The sequence below is a fragment of the Panthera uncia genome, chromosome C2 (genome assembly GCF_023721935.1).
Source record: "Panthera uncia isolate 11264 chromosome C2, Puncia_PCG_1.0, whole genome shotgun sequence".
NCBI lineage: Eukaryota > Metazoa > Chordata > Mammalia > Carnivora > Felidae > Panthera > Panthera uncia.
This window is the reverse complement of record NC_064810.1, coordinates 82,401,572-82,419,492: the sequence shown is the minus strand read 5'-3', so window position 1 is coordinate 82,419,492 and position 17,921 is coordinate 82,401,572. Positions and strand designations below refer to the sequence as shown.

The following is a 17,921-nucleotide window of genomic DNA, read 5'->3' as shown; positions in this document are numbered from 1 at the left end:
TAGTTATACACTTAATTTTGGTCACATTTGTTTTGGCTCCTGTTAAAGAGTAGAGGTGTTATTGAAACATAAAGATTCTCTTGTGTTGTTTTTAAAATCTGCAATATTGAGATGGAGAACTGATTACAAAAGCAAGACTTTAGATAAGTGGTTTTAAGCTTCTTTACATCATGAGAAACCGATGAAACCTATGCTCACTCTCATTGGAAAAATGCACATGTTAAGTGAATCTGCATACAGTTTCAGAGATTCACAGACCTGAAGTCCATTTATGGATCCTGCCCTAAGTCACTTTCTTTATTTTTGGACAGTGTTATTCTTTTATTTAGTTGTGGCTGGCTTAATTTGTTGCAGAGAAGACGATGCTAATGAACTGAAGTTAGAGGTTTGATTTCGATAAGGGACAGCTAGGTGTACTTATACTGCAGTCACAAATATAAAATTTAACTGTTTTTGTGGAAAAAATAACATCCACACATATATACATGCCATTGATTATAAAATGATTGAATGAGATCATGTGAATTAATTACAACTGAAAAAAACTCAAAATACGTAGGTGGATTTTGTAGCATCTTTGGGAATTAAGGAAAAACTCCTCAATCTCCTTTTGGAATTATCTAATGTTAAATTACTATATTTTGGAATATACTGATTTTGCACTTAAAATTCAGTTTAAAATTGGTTTTATTTTTGGAACATTTCAATATATTCCCTTGAAATAATTGTAGGAATCTAAGGAGTTTCAAACTTTAGTATGTGATTACTGGTACAGTCAGTAGAGATGAATGGAGAAGGATGTTTGCATCCTAGGAAGTCATGAATGAGATGTTGCAATAGTAACATATATAAATAACATACATATTTTAGGGGAGTCTTTGTTTTGCACTTTGTTTCTTAACTTTAGATGTACTTAGTAATAAATTCCAGTCTTGGTGGAATTTAGTGAAAAATAAAATTCTGTATCAGTGGTTCTTAGTCTCAATTGTCTTGACATCTTCCTAAAGATTTATATATTCTTTCAGACCCACAAATGTGCTTTCTTTTTTTCTTTAATTTATTCCAGAAACTTACATACATGGTATGTAATTTGCTGTTATTTTTACGTGGTTTCAAAGTGGATGTGGAATAAATATGCTTCATGTAGTCTAATGTTTCAGTTACCAGTGTGTCCCTCTTATATAACTTTATGAACTTTATTGGCAAACTTCCTGTGAACCCCCTTTGAGAAATACAGGCATGGACTATAGCAGTAGCATGCCAACTCTTTATTCATTTATTTGTTGAGTTAGGGCATATTATGATTTGCTTGAGTAATTAACAAATCACATAATCCTACATGGATTAGCATAGTACTTAACCTCAATACATATTTGTTGAATGAATAAATAGCACATATCTTTAAGGTGATTGCAGTATTCTAGATAGAGCAGTAAGTTCCAACTCTGATTATGAGGCCTGCCTTTCCCCCCCTCCATAAGTTATTATAGGGAAAAATTGTGAAATGTTTAAAGGAAAATTTAGGAAGAAGATAAATATGCATGCCATATTTTATCCTTGAAGAAACTGATTTTGAAATCAGACACATAATGGCACATTCACATCCACAAAATGTGGTCATCACTATAAATAGCATAAGCAAATAAAATGAAACTTCATGGTTTTTTTATGGAGCATACAAATGCATTTAATATTCACAGTCTTGTAGTAGCTGTTTCTAAGATCACAGAATAAAAATTTTTAAACCAAGAATGACAGCAGTTGAAATCTATACATAGCACTGTTAATATTCTGATGTGCTAAACAAAATATACCTCTAGGTAATATGGGAATTTCCACTATCTGTGTATGTATGTACTTAGTGGAAATTTTACAAGGATGCCAAGCATCAAATGGCAGCCACATTACTTACTTAGTAGATTACTAAATTAGAGTCCTTAATGGCTACAAGTAGATCATTGTAATTACAAATACCAGCTTTAGTTAACTTTTTCCTTACTTAGTAGCAATAGTAGAGCTACAAACAAAGGTCTTGCTTTTGGTGGTTGCTTTCATCCTGTCATAGGATTGCCAAGATCTGCCAAAAGAGTATTGAAGACTCACTTGCCACCTAGGAAAATAGTAAAATACTGTGGGAATAAAGTATCAGCATTCTTGTCCCAGTGAAAACTTTTACATTGGAGATCATTGGTAAATGTACCTCGAGAAATGGTTTCCTAAATTTGAGGCCAGAATTACATCTCCACATTTCAGGGATTCAACTGATAATATGACTACCACAAAGAGATGATTATGTGGAGTGAATCTAGGCAGGACCCTACCCAGTGCATTGTGAGTCTCGTGGGATCAAAGTTCTTTGAAACCAAGTTGATCTGGGTGTGGAAGAAGTAAAATATAAACCTCTGTCATCAGATGTAGTAGGTGCTGATTAGGCTATAGGTACACAGAACTTCCACATCACTGAGTAGGAATCGATCTTAAGAGAAAGGCAAGGAACCCCTAGGAATGAAAGGGAAGGAAAGAAATACTGTCCTCAAATGCTTCTGTAGATCTTCTACATGATTTCCCCCCTTACAGTAGCATTTCTAACAGTATGGATTATTTTTCATTACCAAAGGTATTACCTAAGTGTTTATTTGAAGATAATATGTTAGTTTACCTGGGAAAGAAAAATATATATGCCTTAACTCTGCTAGTAATTAGATTGAGCCTATATGCAGTTCAAGGCCAGTAATAATATGTGCAATCTGGTCAGTTAAATAAAACCAGCAATAAAGAATCATAACAACTAACCTTCTTAGTCATTATTTTTCTTTTGCTTGGTCTTAGGGTTTTGACCCACCACATCAAAGTGACACAAGAACTATTTACATAGCCAACAGGTTTCCTCAGAATGGCCTTTACACACCTCAGAAATTTATAGATAACCGGATCATTTCATCTAAGGTAAGGATTAACACTTATTAAAACTATAGATATGTTCCATTTTGTTTTGAAAAGTAATTTATTTATTCCAGTATACATTTATATCCTTAAAAATTCAAGGAAATGGTGTTTGGTAAATATATCTTACCCAAAATTGTGAACTGTAAAATAAAAGGAGTTGCCAGTTGCTTATACCAGGTAACTAACATGCCAAAAATTATCCCTAGTTGCAATTAAACTGAGGAACTAAATATTTATACGGTGTGCCAGGTACTATGTTAGGTACATCTCATATCATTTAATTCATACAGCAACTCTGAGATCGCTTTTACAAAGTGTTATACTCATTTTATATTTGTGTCTTTAATTAAAGTGTTGGGAAATAATTTACCCAGGGTTGCACACTAAATGACAGGATTGGAGTTTGAACTCAGTTCTGTGTGACTTTAAAGCCTGACTTCCTCTAATTTTATCACTCTTCTGTAAACAAGAAATTTACATATATAGTACCAAGGTACTGCTTCACTCACGTATTCTTCCTTGTTTCATTTTTTTCTATAACATTTTTAAGATGTCTTTGTTTATTTTGAAACTGAAGATTACAGGTTAATGCTGTCCCAGTAAACTTTTCTCATGATGAAGGAAACGTTTTCTGTGCTACTATGATAACCAGTAGCTGTTTAGGGCTAGTTAGGCCTTATAATATGGCTAATGCCACTGAAAAACATAATTTTTAATTAAATCTTAATTTATTTTCGATTAAGTGTCAGGAGCCATATGCAACTACTGGTTACCTATTGGAAAGTGCAGTTAGGATGTGAATCAGACTAAGAGTAAAGTTTTCCTTAGATCATTGCTATTGTTTGATAGACCACTTTAAGAAGCGTCTTTGTACTGCTCCTTCTCTGCCTTCCAGAGTAACTAATTGTATCTCTGTCATCCTGATCTCCTCTTTCCCAAGAGTATTGTCTTAGGTCAGTGGTTTCTTTGTTCTGCCCCTTTTCTCATCCTTCACATTATTTACAGATGCAACATACCCATTAGTGAGATCTGTCATTTTGGACAGTGGTTCTAAAGCAGAGGGCAGGAAGGGAAAATGTTAGAATCTAGGGTAATAGAAGAGATTTAGATTAATGACACAGTTCTTAGTAAATCATGCAAGAAGTAAAAGTCCTTGAAAATTTTAAGTTTTTTTTTAACTTTGTGTATAATTTATATATAGTAAAATTTCACCAATTTTAAGTGTACAATTTGATGAGTTTTGACAAATGTATAGCATCATGGGACTACCACAACCAAGATAAAGAGTATATCCAGAAGTAAAAAGTTAGCAGCCAGTCCCCCTCCTCCTCATCTCTAGCACTAGCAACCACTGATCTGTTTTCTATAACTATAGTTTCACCTTTTCTAGAATATCACATAAATATAGTCATGTAGTATGAGTCTTCTCTGTCTGACTTCATTTCATGTAACAGTAATCTTGAGATTGATCTTTGTTGTTGCATATATCAGTAGTTCACTCCTTTTTGGTGTAGAGTTTAGCTATCATCCTGGGTTTGGATGGTTTACATTCTGAATTTGGGTCATTTTCCTTGCCTGGTTCTTTCACTACCAGTGTTTTCTTCCCCTTAAATTTCCATCTAGTTTTCCAGCCCTGAATTCAAATCTGTCATATTTTGTGATAAGGGTATAATTTTTCTCCCTACTGTTTGCTGCCATAGCTGTGAGAGTTGGATAGTGTCTCCAGGTTAAGAAGCCATAGTTTACAATTCATATTCATATTCCTTTCATTTGCACTTTTTAAAAATTAAACTCTCTTCTAGTTTCTATCTATATTTTGGATACTTTCCAGGATCCATTTTAAAATCTAGTTTTTGTAATCTCATCTGCTGTGAGTAACAGGACCACTTTAGTCCTCTGCCAGTATTGAAAGCTGAGTGTCCTGGAAAATTTGGGAGATTAAATATCTTTATATGATCGTGTTCATATGCAGCAGTATTACGGTTCATGTTTTTTGACCACAGTTTTAAAAATGTAGATATTTAAATAAACATTGCTTTTTTAAAAGCATATAAGGACTGTCTCTCTCATTATTCCCTTATTTATTCTACTAGTAATTTCTCACATCCCTTCCAAACCAGATTACCTGCTATTCCATAAACCCATGTTGAACTTCCCTACTACTGTGCCTTTGCTGTGATTTCATGTGATTAACCACTTCTTTTTAAATGTAGATTATATTTTTTGCAGAGGTTATAAATTTCATGTTTTTATGGAAATAGAAAATTCATGTTCTTGACCACAGATTCAGGAATGTGGATATTTATATACAATGTCCATTTTTTTCTTGACCATAAATGAGGCTTTTAAAAAAATTCCCTTTGTACTACCTTTCTGCTCCCTTTTTATTCCCTTAAACTCTTCTGGACTGTATTATTTTCTGTCCCACAAAGTCATGATGAACTTTGCTCTTCTCTGCCTGTGTTCGTGCTGTCCTCTTTTCCTGAAATGGTATCCCTCTCTTTGCCCCTTATTTTCAGCCTGTTGAATGTTGCTCTATTAAAGCCCATGTTGAATATGACCTTCCTCATTAAATTTTTCTCTCACTGACTGCTTTTCATTTTAATTCTTTGTATATTCCTTCATTTACTTTACCTTTCAATATAGCTATTGATGTTTATTCTGAATTTCTTCTAATATGAAAGCTTCTTTGTTTCTCTTATAGCACAAGAGTTTTGTACATTGTAGGTGCCTGATACATCTTTGTTTAATTTACCATAGTAACTACCTTATTTAAACTTTACGAAAGATGTAATTTCATAATTATGTTTTGGTTTTCTTACTAATATCAGAACTTGAAGAAAAAAGATCAGTTGTATAGTCATATACATAGCTAAAAAAGAAGTTATACTTCTAATTTAATTTTATTGATCATTATTACATAATAAAATAACTTTAAAGCATAATTATTATTTTTCTTAAAATATTTTTATATTATTTAACATTTATCCTATAGTTTCTCTTCTACATATGATAGGATAAGCACAGAATATAGACTTGTTCAGTCTATTAATGTATTTTGTATTTTAGAAAACCTGGAAAAAACAATTCCTAATATTTGTAAGCTGGTTTTCATAAGAAATTTTTATTTATTCTGAGTTTTTCCATGTATTATTGAACTAGCCAAAGAAAATATCCTGAAACCAGTTACCTTATTGCCAATTTATGTAATTGTTCTTTTCAAGATTTTGGAAGACAAAAATACATTCTGTTATGATTTTAAAAGATTGATGTAAAGTTAGGACATTGCCAACTTGATTCTTAAAAAGTTTTACGCATTTGATTTGGTAACTAAGGGACTCCAGTTAAGATCACCTGAGGATGATATGACCCAAAGTTACCATCTCAGAGATACACATTGAGCAGTGACTGGAAAGCATCTACCTCTCTTCTCTCCAGAGCCCTGAACATAGTCCCCAGTCCCAGATTCTGGAGCCACTAGTGCTACCACTACCACAAGAAAATGTGTTTCAGGTATCAGATTAGAACTGAGATTATAATTTGACCTGAAAGAAATGTTGTTAGGTATTGTACTATTTATATATCCTTGGGTCATAGAGACTGTTGTGGGCTTTCCTGGGAACTTAACCCTAATTGTTTATGTGGGGAAGGACATTTCAGATCTCAGCTGATTAAGAAGTGAATTTTTGAAGTAAGAAAATTCAGAAATTAGAACCATCTTACATTGCACCAGAGAAAATTAAGTAAACTGCCTCTTTAGAAATTTTGAATAGGATCAGTAACCACTAAGGCTTCATTTGCCTGACATCCGGATAGTCATCTGAAAAAAATTCATTTCTACCTAATGTATGTATGTATGTATTTCTTTATTTATTCATCTATTCTTCTAAAGTTTTGATCTCCACCTATGTGCTGAGTAGTAGTGGTAAGTGCTGGAGATTGAGCAGTAAATAAAACAATGTCCCTAGCCTCAGGGATCTTACATTCTACTGAGAGAGTGTATATAGGGTGAAGTAACAGTGCTATAATGTTTGGCATATTATTACCCTTATAATATAGCATTATAGGCTTATATGCTGATTAATAATATAACAGACACATGGCAATTAGTATGAGCCAGTTTCTGTCCTAAGTGCATCATAAATATATTAGCTTATTTAAGCCTTATAACAACCCTATAAAATAGGGCTATTATTGTCTTCATTTTATAGAGGCACAAAGTAGGGTGCAGAGAGATTAGTCCAAGGTCATTTAGTGACAGTCTTACTTTAAAAATTGACATTGTGACAGATTTTCGTGTCCTTTATGAGATTGTCTTGGTGGTTATACCACCACTTATGTAAAGTGTTTTTTAATCTTTTTCACATTCTTGGTTATTTTTCCATATTTTGTACTTAACAAAGAATAATAAAATAGTTATACCATTTCCTTTGTTTCTGATACTGAGCTAAATAAAATGGAAAATAAATTGTATCTGGAATCAGCATTTTTATCAGCTCTTGTTTATTTTTACACTTAGTTTTGTGTAACCAAAGACCAAAATAAATTATTAAATGTTGTTTTAGATTTGCCTTCTCCAACTTCTAAAAAATCAAGAATTTAATAGCAAAATTGGTAGATTCCAATTTATCTCATCTTTTTAAATTACACTAAAATTGCCAATAAATAGTATAAGAAAAAAAAGAATAGAATAAAAGTTCTGAAACTCTTAAAAAACAGTTTTTATAGCATCAAGAGTTACATAAATTTGTCTAAGGACTTCATAAATCTTATTTTGCTTTCCTTATTATTACATTGATATCGTATATATTATTTTAAATGTTAATTTATCCTTCTCTCTCTGTTTTTTTAGTATACTGTGTGGAATTTTGTTCCAAAAAATTTATTTGAACAATTCAGAAGAGTGGCAAACTTTTATTTTCTTATTATATTTTTGGTTCAGGTAAGCTTTATCACTCAATGGATTAAGTTTATATGACTTCGATCTTTAGGGAAAAGTTATATTGCATTCTAAATCATTTGACTATGGGATCAGTTTTTTCCTGCATAGCTTCCCCATTGTAATCAGTGAATGTAGTTATTTAAACCACATGCAGATTTCTAAAAAATAGCTTGTGAATTTTAAGATTAATTTTATTTTGTTTCATTACTGATGTGCTATGGTGCTGATAATTATAATCAAAGCCAATTTTACATTTCACTTGCTCTGCATCAGAACATAAATATTTTGACTTATATAGCACATGTTTTTGGCACATTTCTGCCTACGGAATGATCTTTGTCCAAGTAAATCTTTCTTTGACTTTTCCTTTGTTTTGAATTTAAATTTTACTTTTATTTAAAAAATTTTTCTAATTTTAAGAATCCCCATGAATATAGATTTTTATTATGGGAACCATTTTTTAAGTCTATTCATGATAAACTCTTTGATAGTTTCTTAATTCTCACATTGTGCTTTTTTTTCTCTAATATCAAAGTATCAAGAGAATAGCTTATAAAATTTGAGTATAAGTCAAGATTTAAAAATAGTGATTGCCATTTTCTTTTAAAGGGGTTATTCTCTTCTGATAATACACGAGCAGTATCTTTCAGTGTGGCATTGGGTTTTTGTATAAACTCTGAACTTTACTCTCATAGAACCTGGAATTCCAATGGAAAAAAAAAACTTGTTAAGTAGTCACTTTAAAGCTTGAAGAAACACTTATATTTTAAAGAAATTGCTTTCTTTCATGAACAGAGAAGAAACTTCTGAGTTTTTATCAATAGAACATCAGCTTGGTTTTCTTGGAAAAGTGAGAAATTTATACTAACCATGTCCACATCACATGCATTTGTGAAATTACTAGCTAAGGTCAGGAATTCAGCTGGTCTGTGGAATAAAACAAATTTAATTGGCCTATCCAGGGTAAAGGAACATTAATAAACCATTGGGTCCATGTTTTAACTAACCAAACATAATTACTGCAAAAATTACTTCCCCAATTTGGTGAAACCTCAGTTGTATGATTTAGATCATGATTACAGCATCGTTTTCTAAGCTGTACCCCTTTGGCTCTGTAGATGTAACAAAATCCCTGTAGAAAAAAAAAAAATCCTTTTCCTAGCCCTATTCCTTATTCTCTTTTCTTAAGTGATGAAATTATTCCAAATTCTAGGGTTAAAATTGCTGACAGACTTTTCAGCATTTACCAGGATGGGCAAAGAAATGTAAAATGAGATTCTGAGCAGCTGTAGGTCTGCTTCTAACAAATACTGAGGAGGAAGACCTTATGTACGCTGTGTTAAAAAGGTGAAGTGACTGAGTTCACTCTAGCAATATTTGTGGATATGCAATAGATTTAGATATTCTACTCACTTCATAAAATGGCCAACAAAATGAACTTGGTGAAACTGTGAACTAAACTACATGCATGATTATTTTTTACTCTGGACAATCATATACACTTTATATAGTGTTCTCAGAATTCCCAATAAATACGAGATTTTAGATGTTAATAGTGTGACGTGTACAATATAAAAATATAATACTCTGTTCTTTTTGTTGTTGTAAATATAGCTTATGATTGATACACCTACCAGTCCAATTACCAGTGGACTTCCATTATTCTTTGTGATAACAGTAACCGCCATAAAGCAGGTATGAAAATACTTTCTATTGTTTTCCCCCCAGGTCATTTAGAAGTTGCTAAATATTTACACTTCACACTAACATTTATTGTTGTGAAAGTAATTTCCATAAGAAATCAGCAAATTTGTTTGATACTGCATATGGTAAAATTAAACTGAGTTAAGTCACCCTATTATATTTCAGGTACCTAGGGACTCACAGAATATAGTTAAAATATGTTGTTCTCTTGACACTCCTAGGAAGCATCCAAAAACAAGCATTTTAGATCTACAAACTAATTTATATATGAAGTACATTATTATAATCATCTTTGTAGGTTTGACAATATTTAAAGGAAATATAATTCAAAAGGGATGTATTTATAGGGAGTGGAACACATACTTCTGACATTACCATTTTGAAGAAGAATTGTATGGCCTTTTCTTACTTTCTACAACTTTCTCTGGTGATGTTGATTTTTATATAAAGTAATACCATAGGGGAAATAGCTTCAACCAAATCTTGAATTGATATTAAAATGTAGGTATAGAAAAGTAAGATTATTACTAGATACATATGCTGAGTAAGAAATAAAAGAAATTCATAGAAATGTCATGTCCGTATAGCTATCACTTCTCAAAAAATCTTGCCAGGGGCCCAGTTAAATAGATGATTCCTTCTACCTGAAAGAGAGTTAATTGAATTTTCTTGTGTAAATATGATAAATTTCCACTTTATAAGATTTAGGGATAAGATTCAAATTGACATGGAAATAAAATTGACAAATGTTCTGTAATTCTGAGATGTAGTATATTATTTATTACAGAGAAGGATAAGAGGAAACTATAGTAGTTACGTTATATATCTAGGGTGTCAGAATATCATGGTGCTACTTTCACTATGAGTTCCTTTCACTGTTCTATTGGAGGCTAGAATTTGTGCAACTCATTAAGCATCCAAATCACTTCATACAGTTACATATTTACTTGGTTTTGTAGATGCCATTTATTTCATCAAAGTAACATGTATTTGTCCCTAGGACATCTTTTCTATATATATTTTCCTTTTAGGTGATTTCTTTTGGTCTAGTGGTTTATAGTACCATTTATATATTGATGGTTCTCAAATTGTTATGTATCCTGAAACTATTCCCTGAAGTCCAGCTACACATATACAAATGCTCATGCAACATTTCCACTTGGATATCTTAGGCTTTTCGTGACCACCATGTCACTCTCTCATTTTCTGGTCTGGTCTTTTTTCTTCATATCATTTGTTGCTACCTGTTGTTCTGTTGAATAAATATTTATTACTTTATCTGTTGGCCCTCATTTGAATGTTTAGCTCTGTGAGTGCATAGACTTTGTTTTATATACCAGATTATTTCCAAAGACCAGAACAAAGTCATGTACATATTAGACCTTCAAAAAGCATTTGTTTGATAGATGAATAAATGAATGAATAAACCTATTGAATTTTTTTTAATGTTTATTTTGAGAGAGAGGGAGAGAGAGAGAGAGAGAGCACGCATGTGTACACACGCGAGCTGGTGGAGGGACAGAGAGAGAATCCATGCTGTTAGCATGGAGCCTGACACGAGGCTCAATCTCTTGAGCCAAAATCAAGAGTCAGATGCCTAACAGACTGAGCCATCCAGACTCCCCCCCCCCATTGAACATTTTTTAAAGCAGTGTAAAATGCTGTGATACTTATTGCCCTGATTTTCCAGTATATTTGGCCAAATAGAGACTGGGTTTAATTGAAATGTGATACCACTAACTGAGTTGAGAATGCTGGTGAATTTATATCTGCAAATTAAGAGAGTTTACTATAATAACAATTGACAACCAGCCTTCTTCCAAAAATGAGTTAACTAAAAACACATGAAATCTAAAGATAGAAAGTAGGAAGACTACCTCAAACCTGTGTGAGTATGGTTATTTCAGTTAAGTTCTTGACACATCGTGACAACTAAGGCAAAAGAGGAAATATGAAAGGTCATAATTTTCAAAGAGAAAATTTGATCTGTAAAGATTTTCTCCGTTTTTCAGAAACGATTTCAGAACTCAAGAGTTTTTTCTGTTCCTAAGTTTTGTTCATTTAAGAAACACACTCATACCAGAGTGTATCGTTCAGGTTTATATATCCATCACTATACATTAGTAGAACAAATTTTGGAAAAATTATAAAAGTGAAAGCTACTATGTTCTTACCTTCCTTCTCCCCCTTTTAGTCTGCGTTTGTACTTTTATCAAAATAGGAAAAGCTTTATTATCAGTTATTTATACTTTAATATGAATTAAATTGTTACTTTGTTTTTTTAACTTTTTCCAAACATATTTACATATTAAGTCTTCTCTCTAGTTGTATAATGCAAGATATAGTGCTATGGTAGGTGTCATAGTCTTTGCCCTCTATGAACTTAAAATCTATGAAGCAGGGAAGGTAGGACCAAACACAACAACAATTACAGTTTAATAAGGTACTAGTAAGAGCTAATGAATGGTAGGTGTTCAGAGAAAGGATGGAACCCTTCATTTAGATAAGGAAGGTTTTGTGGAATAAATAATAGAAAAGAGACTTGGAATATTAGTAAAATAACAGTTGGTGAAGGAGGTGAAATAGAAACAAACAATTTAAACAAAGGCCCAAATGGAAGAAAAGCCAAGACCTATTTTGGGGAATGACATGTCTGAATAAATGTTTGACCCTGTAGAGGAAAGTATTAAAAGATAATACTGGAAATGTAGGCTGGAAGATTCTTTCCTGTAAGCATTGAGAGTTATTGAGGGGGTTTTGAACAAGGTAGTGAATTAAAATGATGTTTTGGAAACAATCTGGCTGTAAATATGTGGGATGAATTAGAATATGTGAACTTGTGTTTTAAAAGATAATGTTTTTATCATTGTTGCTCAGCTATTAATGTCATCTGACTGTAAAAGGAATTTTGCTTTTTGACAGTTTCAGAAAAGATATTTTGACCCTCAGTTAAATTTCCCTGTAATTGACATACCACATCTTAACTGGGGTCAGTGTAATTTGAGTAGCTTAAAAATGCTTTCCCAAAAGGTTTCTTCCTGGGGGAAAAAATAGACCTTCAAAGCAATCTTTAATATTTGCTTTATATTTTATACTGTTGTAATATTTTTAGGTAATAGATGTGTATATATTTTTAAAAAATGGAAACAGTACAAAATAGCATATAGTAAAAGCCTCTTATATTCCTAACCCCCCACCCTCCTAGTTTTCCTCCCTTGATGTATTTGTACATTAGTCCCAATATCCATGCAGAGTGTTCACATAGGCATTTTTTTAAACAAATAATAGCATAGAACACAACACATTCTATATCTTATTTTGATCACTTAACCCTATCTCTTGGATATCATTCCATTTTCTGTACTTATGCTACACCGTTGAGTTCTTAAATTTTCTCCGAAATAGCACAAGAAGTCTTTTCCACTTAAAAAAAAAATTACCACTCCTGGCACAAAAAATGGACACTCAGATCAATGGAGCAGAATAGAGAACCCAGAAATGGACCCACAAATGTATGGCCAACTAATCTTTAACAAAGCAGGAAACAATATCCAATGGAATAAAGACAGTCTCGTCAGCAAGTGGTGCTGGGAAAACTGGACAACGACATGCAGAAAAATGAACCTGGACCACTTCCTTTTTACCATACACAAAAATTAACTCAAAATGGAAAGAAGACCTAAATGTAAGACAGGAAGCCATCAAAGTCCTTGAGCAGAAAGCAGGCAAAAACCTTTTTGATCTTGGCTGCAGCAACTTCTTACTCAACATGTCTCCAGAGGCAAGGGAAACAAAAGCAAAAATGAACTATTGGGACCTCATCAAAATAAAAAGCTTCTGCACAGCGAAGGAAACAATCAGCAAAGCTAAAAGGCAACCAACGGAATGGGAGAAGACATTTGCAAATGACCTATCAGATAAAGGGTTAGTATCCAAAATCTATAAAGAACTTATCAGACTCAACACCCAAAAAACAAATAACCAATGAAGAAATGGGCAAAAGACCTAAATAGATACTTCTCCAAAGAAGACATCCAGATGGCCAACGAACACATGAAAACATGCTCCACATCAGTTGTCACCAGGGAAATACAAATCAAAACCACCATGAGATACCATCTCACACCTTTCAGAATGGCTAACATTAACAATTCAGGCAACAACAGATGTTGGTGAGGATGCGAAGAAAGAGGATATCTTTGGCACTGCTGGTGGGAATGCAAACTGGTGCAGCCACTCTGGAAAACAGTATGGAGGTTCCTCAAAAAATTAAAACTAGAACTACCCTACAACCCAGCAATTGCACTACTAGGTATTTATCCAAGGGATACAGGTATGCTGTTTTGAAGGGGCACACACCCCCAATGTTTATAGCAGCACTATCAATAATAGCCAGAGTATGGAGAGAGCCCAAATGTCCATCGATGGATGAATAGATAAAGAAGATGTGTATGTATGTACACACACACACACACACACACACACACACACACACACACACACAATGGAGTATTACTTGGCAATCTAAAAGAGCGAAATCTTGCCATTTGCAACTACGTGGATGGAACTAGAGAGCATTATGCTAAGTGAAATTAGAGAAAGACAAATATCATATGACTTCACTCATATGAGGACTTTAAGGCATAGATCAGATGACCCAACGGAAGGGAAGCAATAATAATATAAAAACAGGGAGGGGGACAAAACATTAGAGACTCTTAAATATGGAGAACAAACAGAGGGTTACTGGAGGGGCTGTGGGAGAGGGGATGGGCTAAATGGGTAAGGGGCATTAAGGAATCTACTCCTGAAATCATTGTTGCACTATTTGCTAAGTAACTTGGATATAAATTAAAAAAATAAAGTAAAAAAAAATTACCACTCCTTAAATATTTAATCAAAGGATTCTTTCTGAAATGCTTATGTCTGTGTCCCTTTTTAATGATGATGCATGTAGCCTACCATTTTTTTTTTTTTTTTGAGAGAGAGCAAGCACATGAGCATGCACATGTTTCTGTGGGAGAGGGGAGAGAGGGAGAGAGAGAGAGTCTTAATCAGGCTCCAAACCCAGCACAAAGCCCACAGGGCTCAATCTCACAACAGTGAGATCACAACCAGAGTAAAAATCAAGAGTTGGACGCTCTACCAACTGAGCCACCCAGGTACCCCTAGCCTACCATATTTTTTTTGAAATACATATTATAATTCTGTTGGCTTGTTGGTTAAGAAGGTGAAAGAACTCAACCTCAGTTTCAAAATCTATTCATTTTTTTTTTGCTGTTGTATATAATAATGCTCTGTGAATTTATATTTTATGATTTAAAAATATCATTTTTAGGGGTGCCTGGGTAGCTCAGTCAGTTAAGTGTCTGACTCTTGATTTCGGCTCAGGTCATTATCTCATGGTTTATGGGTTTGAGCCCCAGGTCGGGCTCCATGCTGACATTGCAGAACCTGCCTGGGATTCTCTCTCTTGCTCTCTCTCCCTGCCCTTTCCCCACTTACACCCACACTTTCTTTCCCCAAATAAATAAATAAATAAATTTTAAAATATCATTTTTACATAGAAGCCGTGGAACCTCTAAACTGAATAGGTGTTAGGAAAAGGTAAGAATCAAGAATTACTCCTCAGATTTCTTCTAAGAGCAACTTGGTAGATAGTGATGCCATTTATCAAGATTGGAAACATTGGAAATGCAACAGATTTGGGGGATAACATCATCAATTTAGTTTCGAAATGCTTATTATGACATATCAAAATGGAGATATTAAGAATGCAGATATTCAGGTTTAGAGTCCAGAAAAGAGATACAGGCTAGAGAGACAAATTTCAGGATTTTTTGGAAGACACAGAGATAGAAGAAATCTTGTAGTAGAAAGAGAAGGGTGAAAAAGGGATCCATAAAGGTGACATAGAAGGAGCCTCCTGTAAGGAAATTGAGGAGTAACTAGAGAGGTACTATGAAAACCAGGAATATGTGTAATGACACCAAGGAAAAAGAATGTTTCTAGTAAGAATGAATGTCAAATACCTATGAATGTATGCATCAGACTAGCCTAATATAATTCTGTTGAATAAAATGTTTTGGATAAGTTTTTATGTTTTGTTTTCTCATTTGATAAAAGTATCTTCTAATTACATTAAAAAGGGTATTTTTTTGTTCTTTAATATTTAATAGGGATATGAAGATTGGTTACGACATAACTCAGATAATGAAGTAAATGGAGCTCCTGTTTATGTTGTTCGAAGTGGTGGCCTTGTAAAAACTAGATCAAAAAACATTCGGGTATGCCTTTAGTAAATAATAGAAATCAATTATATATATTGGTATCACACATTCTAATCTATTATATTTTAGTTAAAAGCTTGCTTTCCTGTATTAAAATATTGATAGGCCATCTGTTTAGAAATCAGTAAAAATAAGTCTTTGCCTTTTAAAATCTATATATTAACTTTTCCCCCATAATTCCTTATAGGTGGGTGATATTGTTCGAATAGCCAAAGATGAAATTTTCCCTGCAGATTTGGTGCTTCTGTCCTCAGATCGGCTTGATGGTTCTTGTCACGTTACAACTGCTAGTTTGGATGGAGAAACTAACCTGAAGGTTTGTACATGCATATGTTTGAGTGTTGCCCTGGGTGAACAGAATGTTTTTGGGTTATAGTGATATTTTCCTTTGTTTAACCTGCTAAGGGAAAAATTTTTTAAATCACTGAAACTTTAAAAATGGTAACTTTTTAAAAAAGAAATAATAGTATGTATTTATTTCAAGGGTAGCCTCATTTGGTTTTAGGCAAGTTAAAGAAAAGTGGAAAGTGTTTTTAGGAAAAATGTAATCCTTTAATATTCTGGTACTTTTTTAGATAAGGGATGTGCTCACTTCGGCAGCACATATACTAAAATTAGATAAGGGACACATTTCAGTTTTTCTGTTTTCAGAGCATAAAAGTGAAAATTCACATTTTTCCCTATTAAATTGCTTCATAATAAACTTTGAGCGATAGTGACTTAACACATTTAAATTTTTTTTTTAAATGTTTATTCATTTTTAAGAGAAAGAGAGAGCGTGAGCAGGGGAGGGGCAGAGAAGGAGGGGGACAGAGGATCCAAAGCAAGCTCTGTCTGTGCTGACAGTAGAGATCCCAACGCAGGGCTCAAACCCATGAACCATGAGATCATGGCCCAAGCTGCAGTTGTATGCTTAACCAACTGAGCCACCCAGGCACCCCCACACTTAATTTTTTTATATCCAAATGGCTTCTCTAGATAGGTAACCTCAGTAGCTCCTTTTGCTACTTACTATTTTACAATCTTCTTTCTCCTAAGTGATCTCAAGTACAGTATGCTACAATTTCATCTGAAAAGAGATTTGACATAGATGATATCTAAGTTCCCATTTGGATCCTGAAACTGCAATGTAATCCTTTTTGGTTTTTTTTATTTTCCCAGACACACGTGGCAGTTCCCGAAACAGCAGTATTACAAACAGTTGCCAGTTTGGACACTCTTGTAGCTGTGATAGAATGTCAGCAACCAGAAGCAGACTTGTACAGGTATGGCATAGTACTGGATTATTCCCTAAGGAAAGACAGAGCTGCAAAAGTAGAATTATTGGATTAAAGCCCTAATAGGATTTGGCCTTTCAGACATTACAAAAGCATTGGACTAATTTTTATTGTCATGAGCAAAGTAGACATTTATGACTGGACCACTGTTATACCATACACAAAAATAAACTCAAAATGGATTAAAGACCTAACTGTGAGACTTGAAGCCATAAAACTCCTAAAAGAATACTTAAGCAGTAATCTCTTGGACATCCTCTCTATCAACATATTTATGGATATGTCTCCTCATGCAAGGGAAATAAAAAGGCAAGGATAAACTATTGGGACTACACCAAAATAAAGAGCTTTTGCACAACAAAGGAAGCCATCAACAAAACAAAAAGGCAATCTAATGAATGGGAGAAGATATTTGCAAATAATATATACAGTAAGCAGTTGTGTATATATATGCACAATATATCCAAATATATAAAGAATTTAAAAAATGGGACCTGAATAGACCTTTTTCCAGAGAAGACCTATAGATGGTCAACAGGCACATGAAAAAAATGTTCAGCATCACTGAGCATTAGGGAAATGCAAACCAAAACCATAATGAGGTATCACCTCACACCAGGCAGAATGGCTAGTATCAAAAAGGCAAGAAGTAACAAATGTTGGGAAGGATATAAAGAGAAGAGAACCCCCTCATGTACTGTTGGTAGGAATGTATATTGGTACAAGCACTGTGGAAAGACAGTATAGAAATTCCTCAGAAAG

General features: G+C 33.5%; 1 protein-coding gene across 7 annotated transcripts in view; it reads left to right on the top strand.

Moving 5' to 3' along the window:
• ATP11B (ATPase phospholipid transporting 11B (putative)) overlaps positions 1-17,921 on the top strand; it is a 128,110-nt gene that overhangs the window by 25,949 nt on the left and 84,240 nt on the right. For 6 of the 7 annotated variants that reach the window (XM_049628519.1, XM_049628520.1, XM_049628521.1 and 3 more), the window contains exons 2-7: positions 2,830-2,946; positions 7,799-7,888; positions 9,503-9,583; positions 15,772-15,879; positions 16,070-16,198; positions 17,044-17,147. In XM_049628519.1, the coding sequence (XP_049484476.1) occupies positions 2,830-2,946; positions 7,799-7,888; positions 9,503-9,583; positions 15,772-15,879; positions 16,070-16,198; positions 17,044-17,147 (629 nt within the window). Of the gene's footprint in view, positions 1-2,829; positions 2,947-6,281; positions 6,460-7,798; positions 7,889-9,502; positions 9,584-15,771; positions 15,880-16,069; positions 16,199-17,043; positions 17,148-17,921 lie in introns of those variants that run through there. The other variant, XM_049628526.1, reaches the window with a different exon arrangement.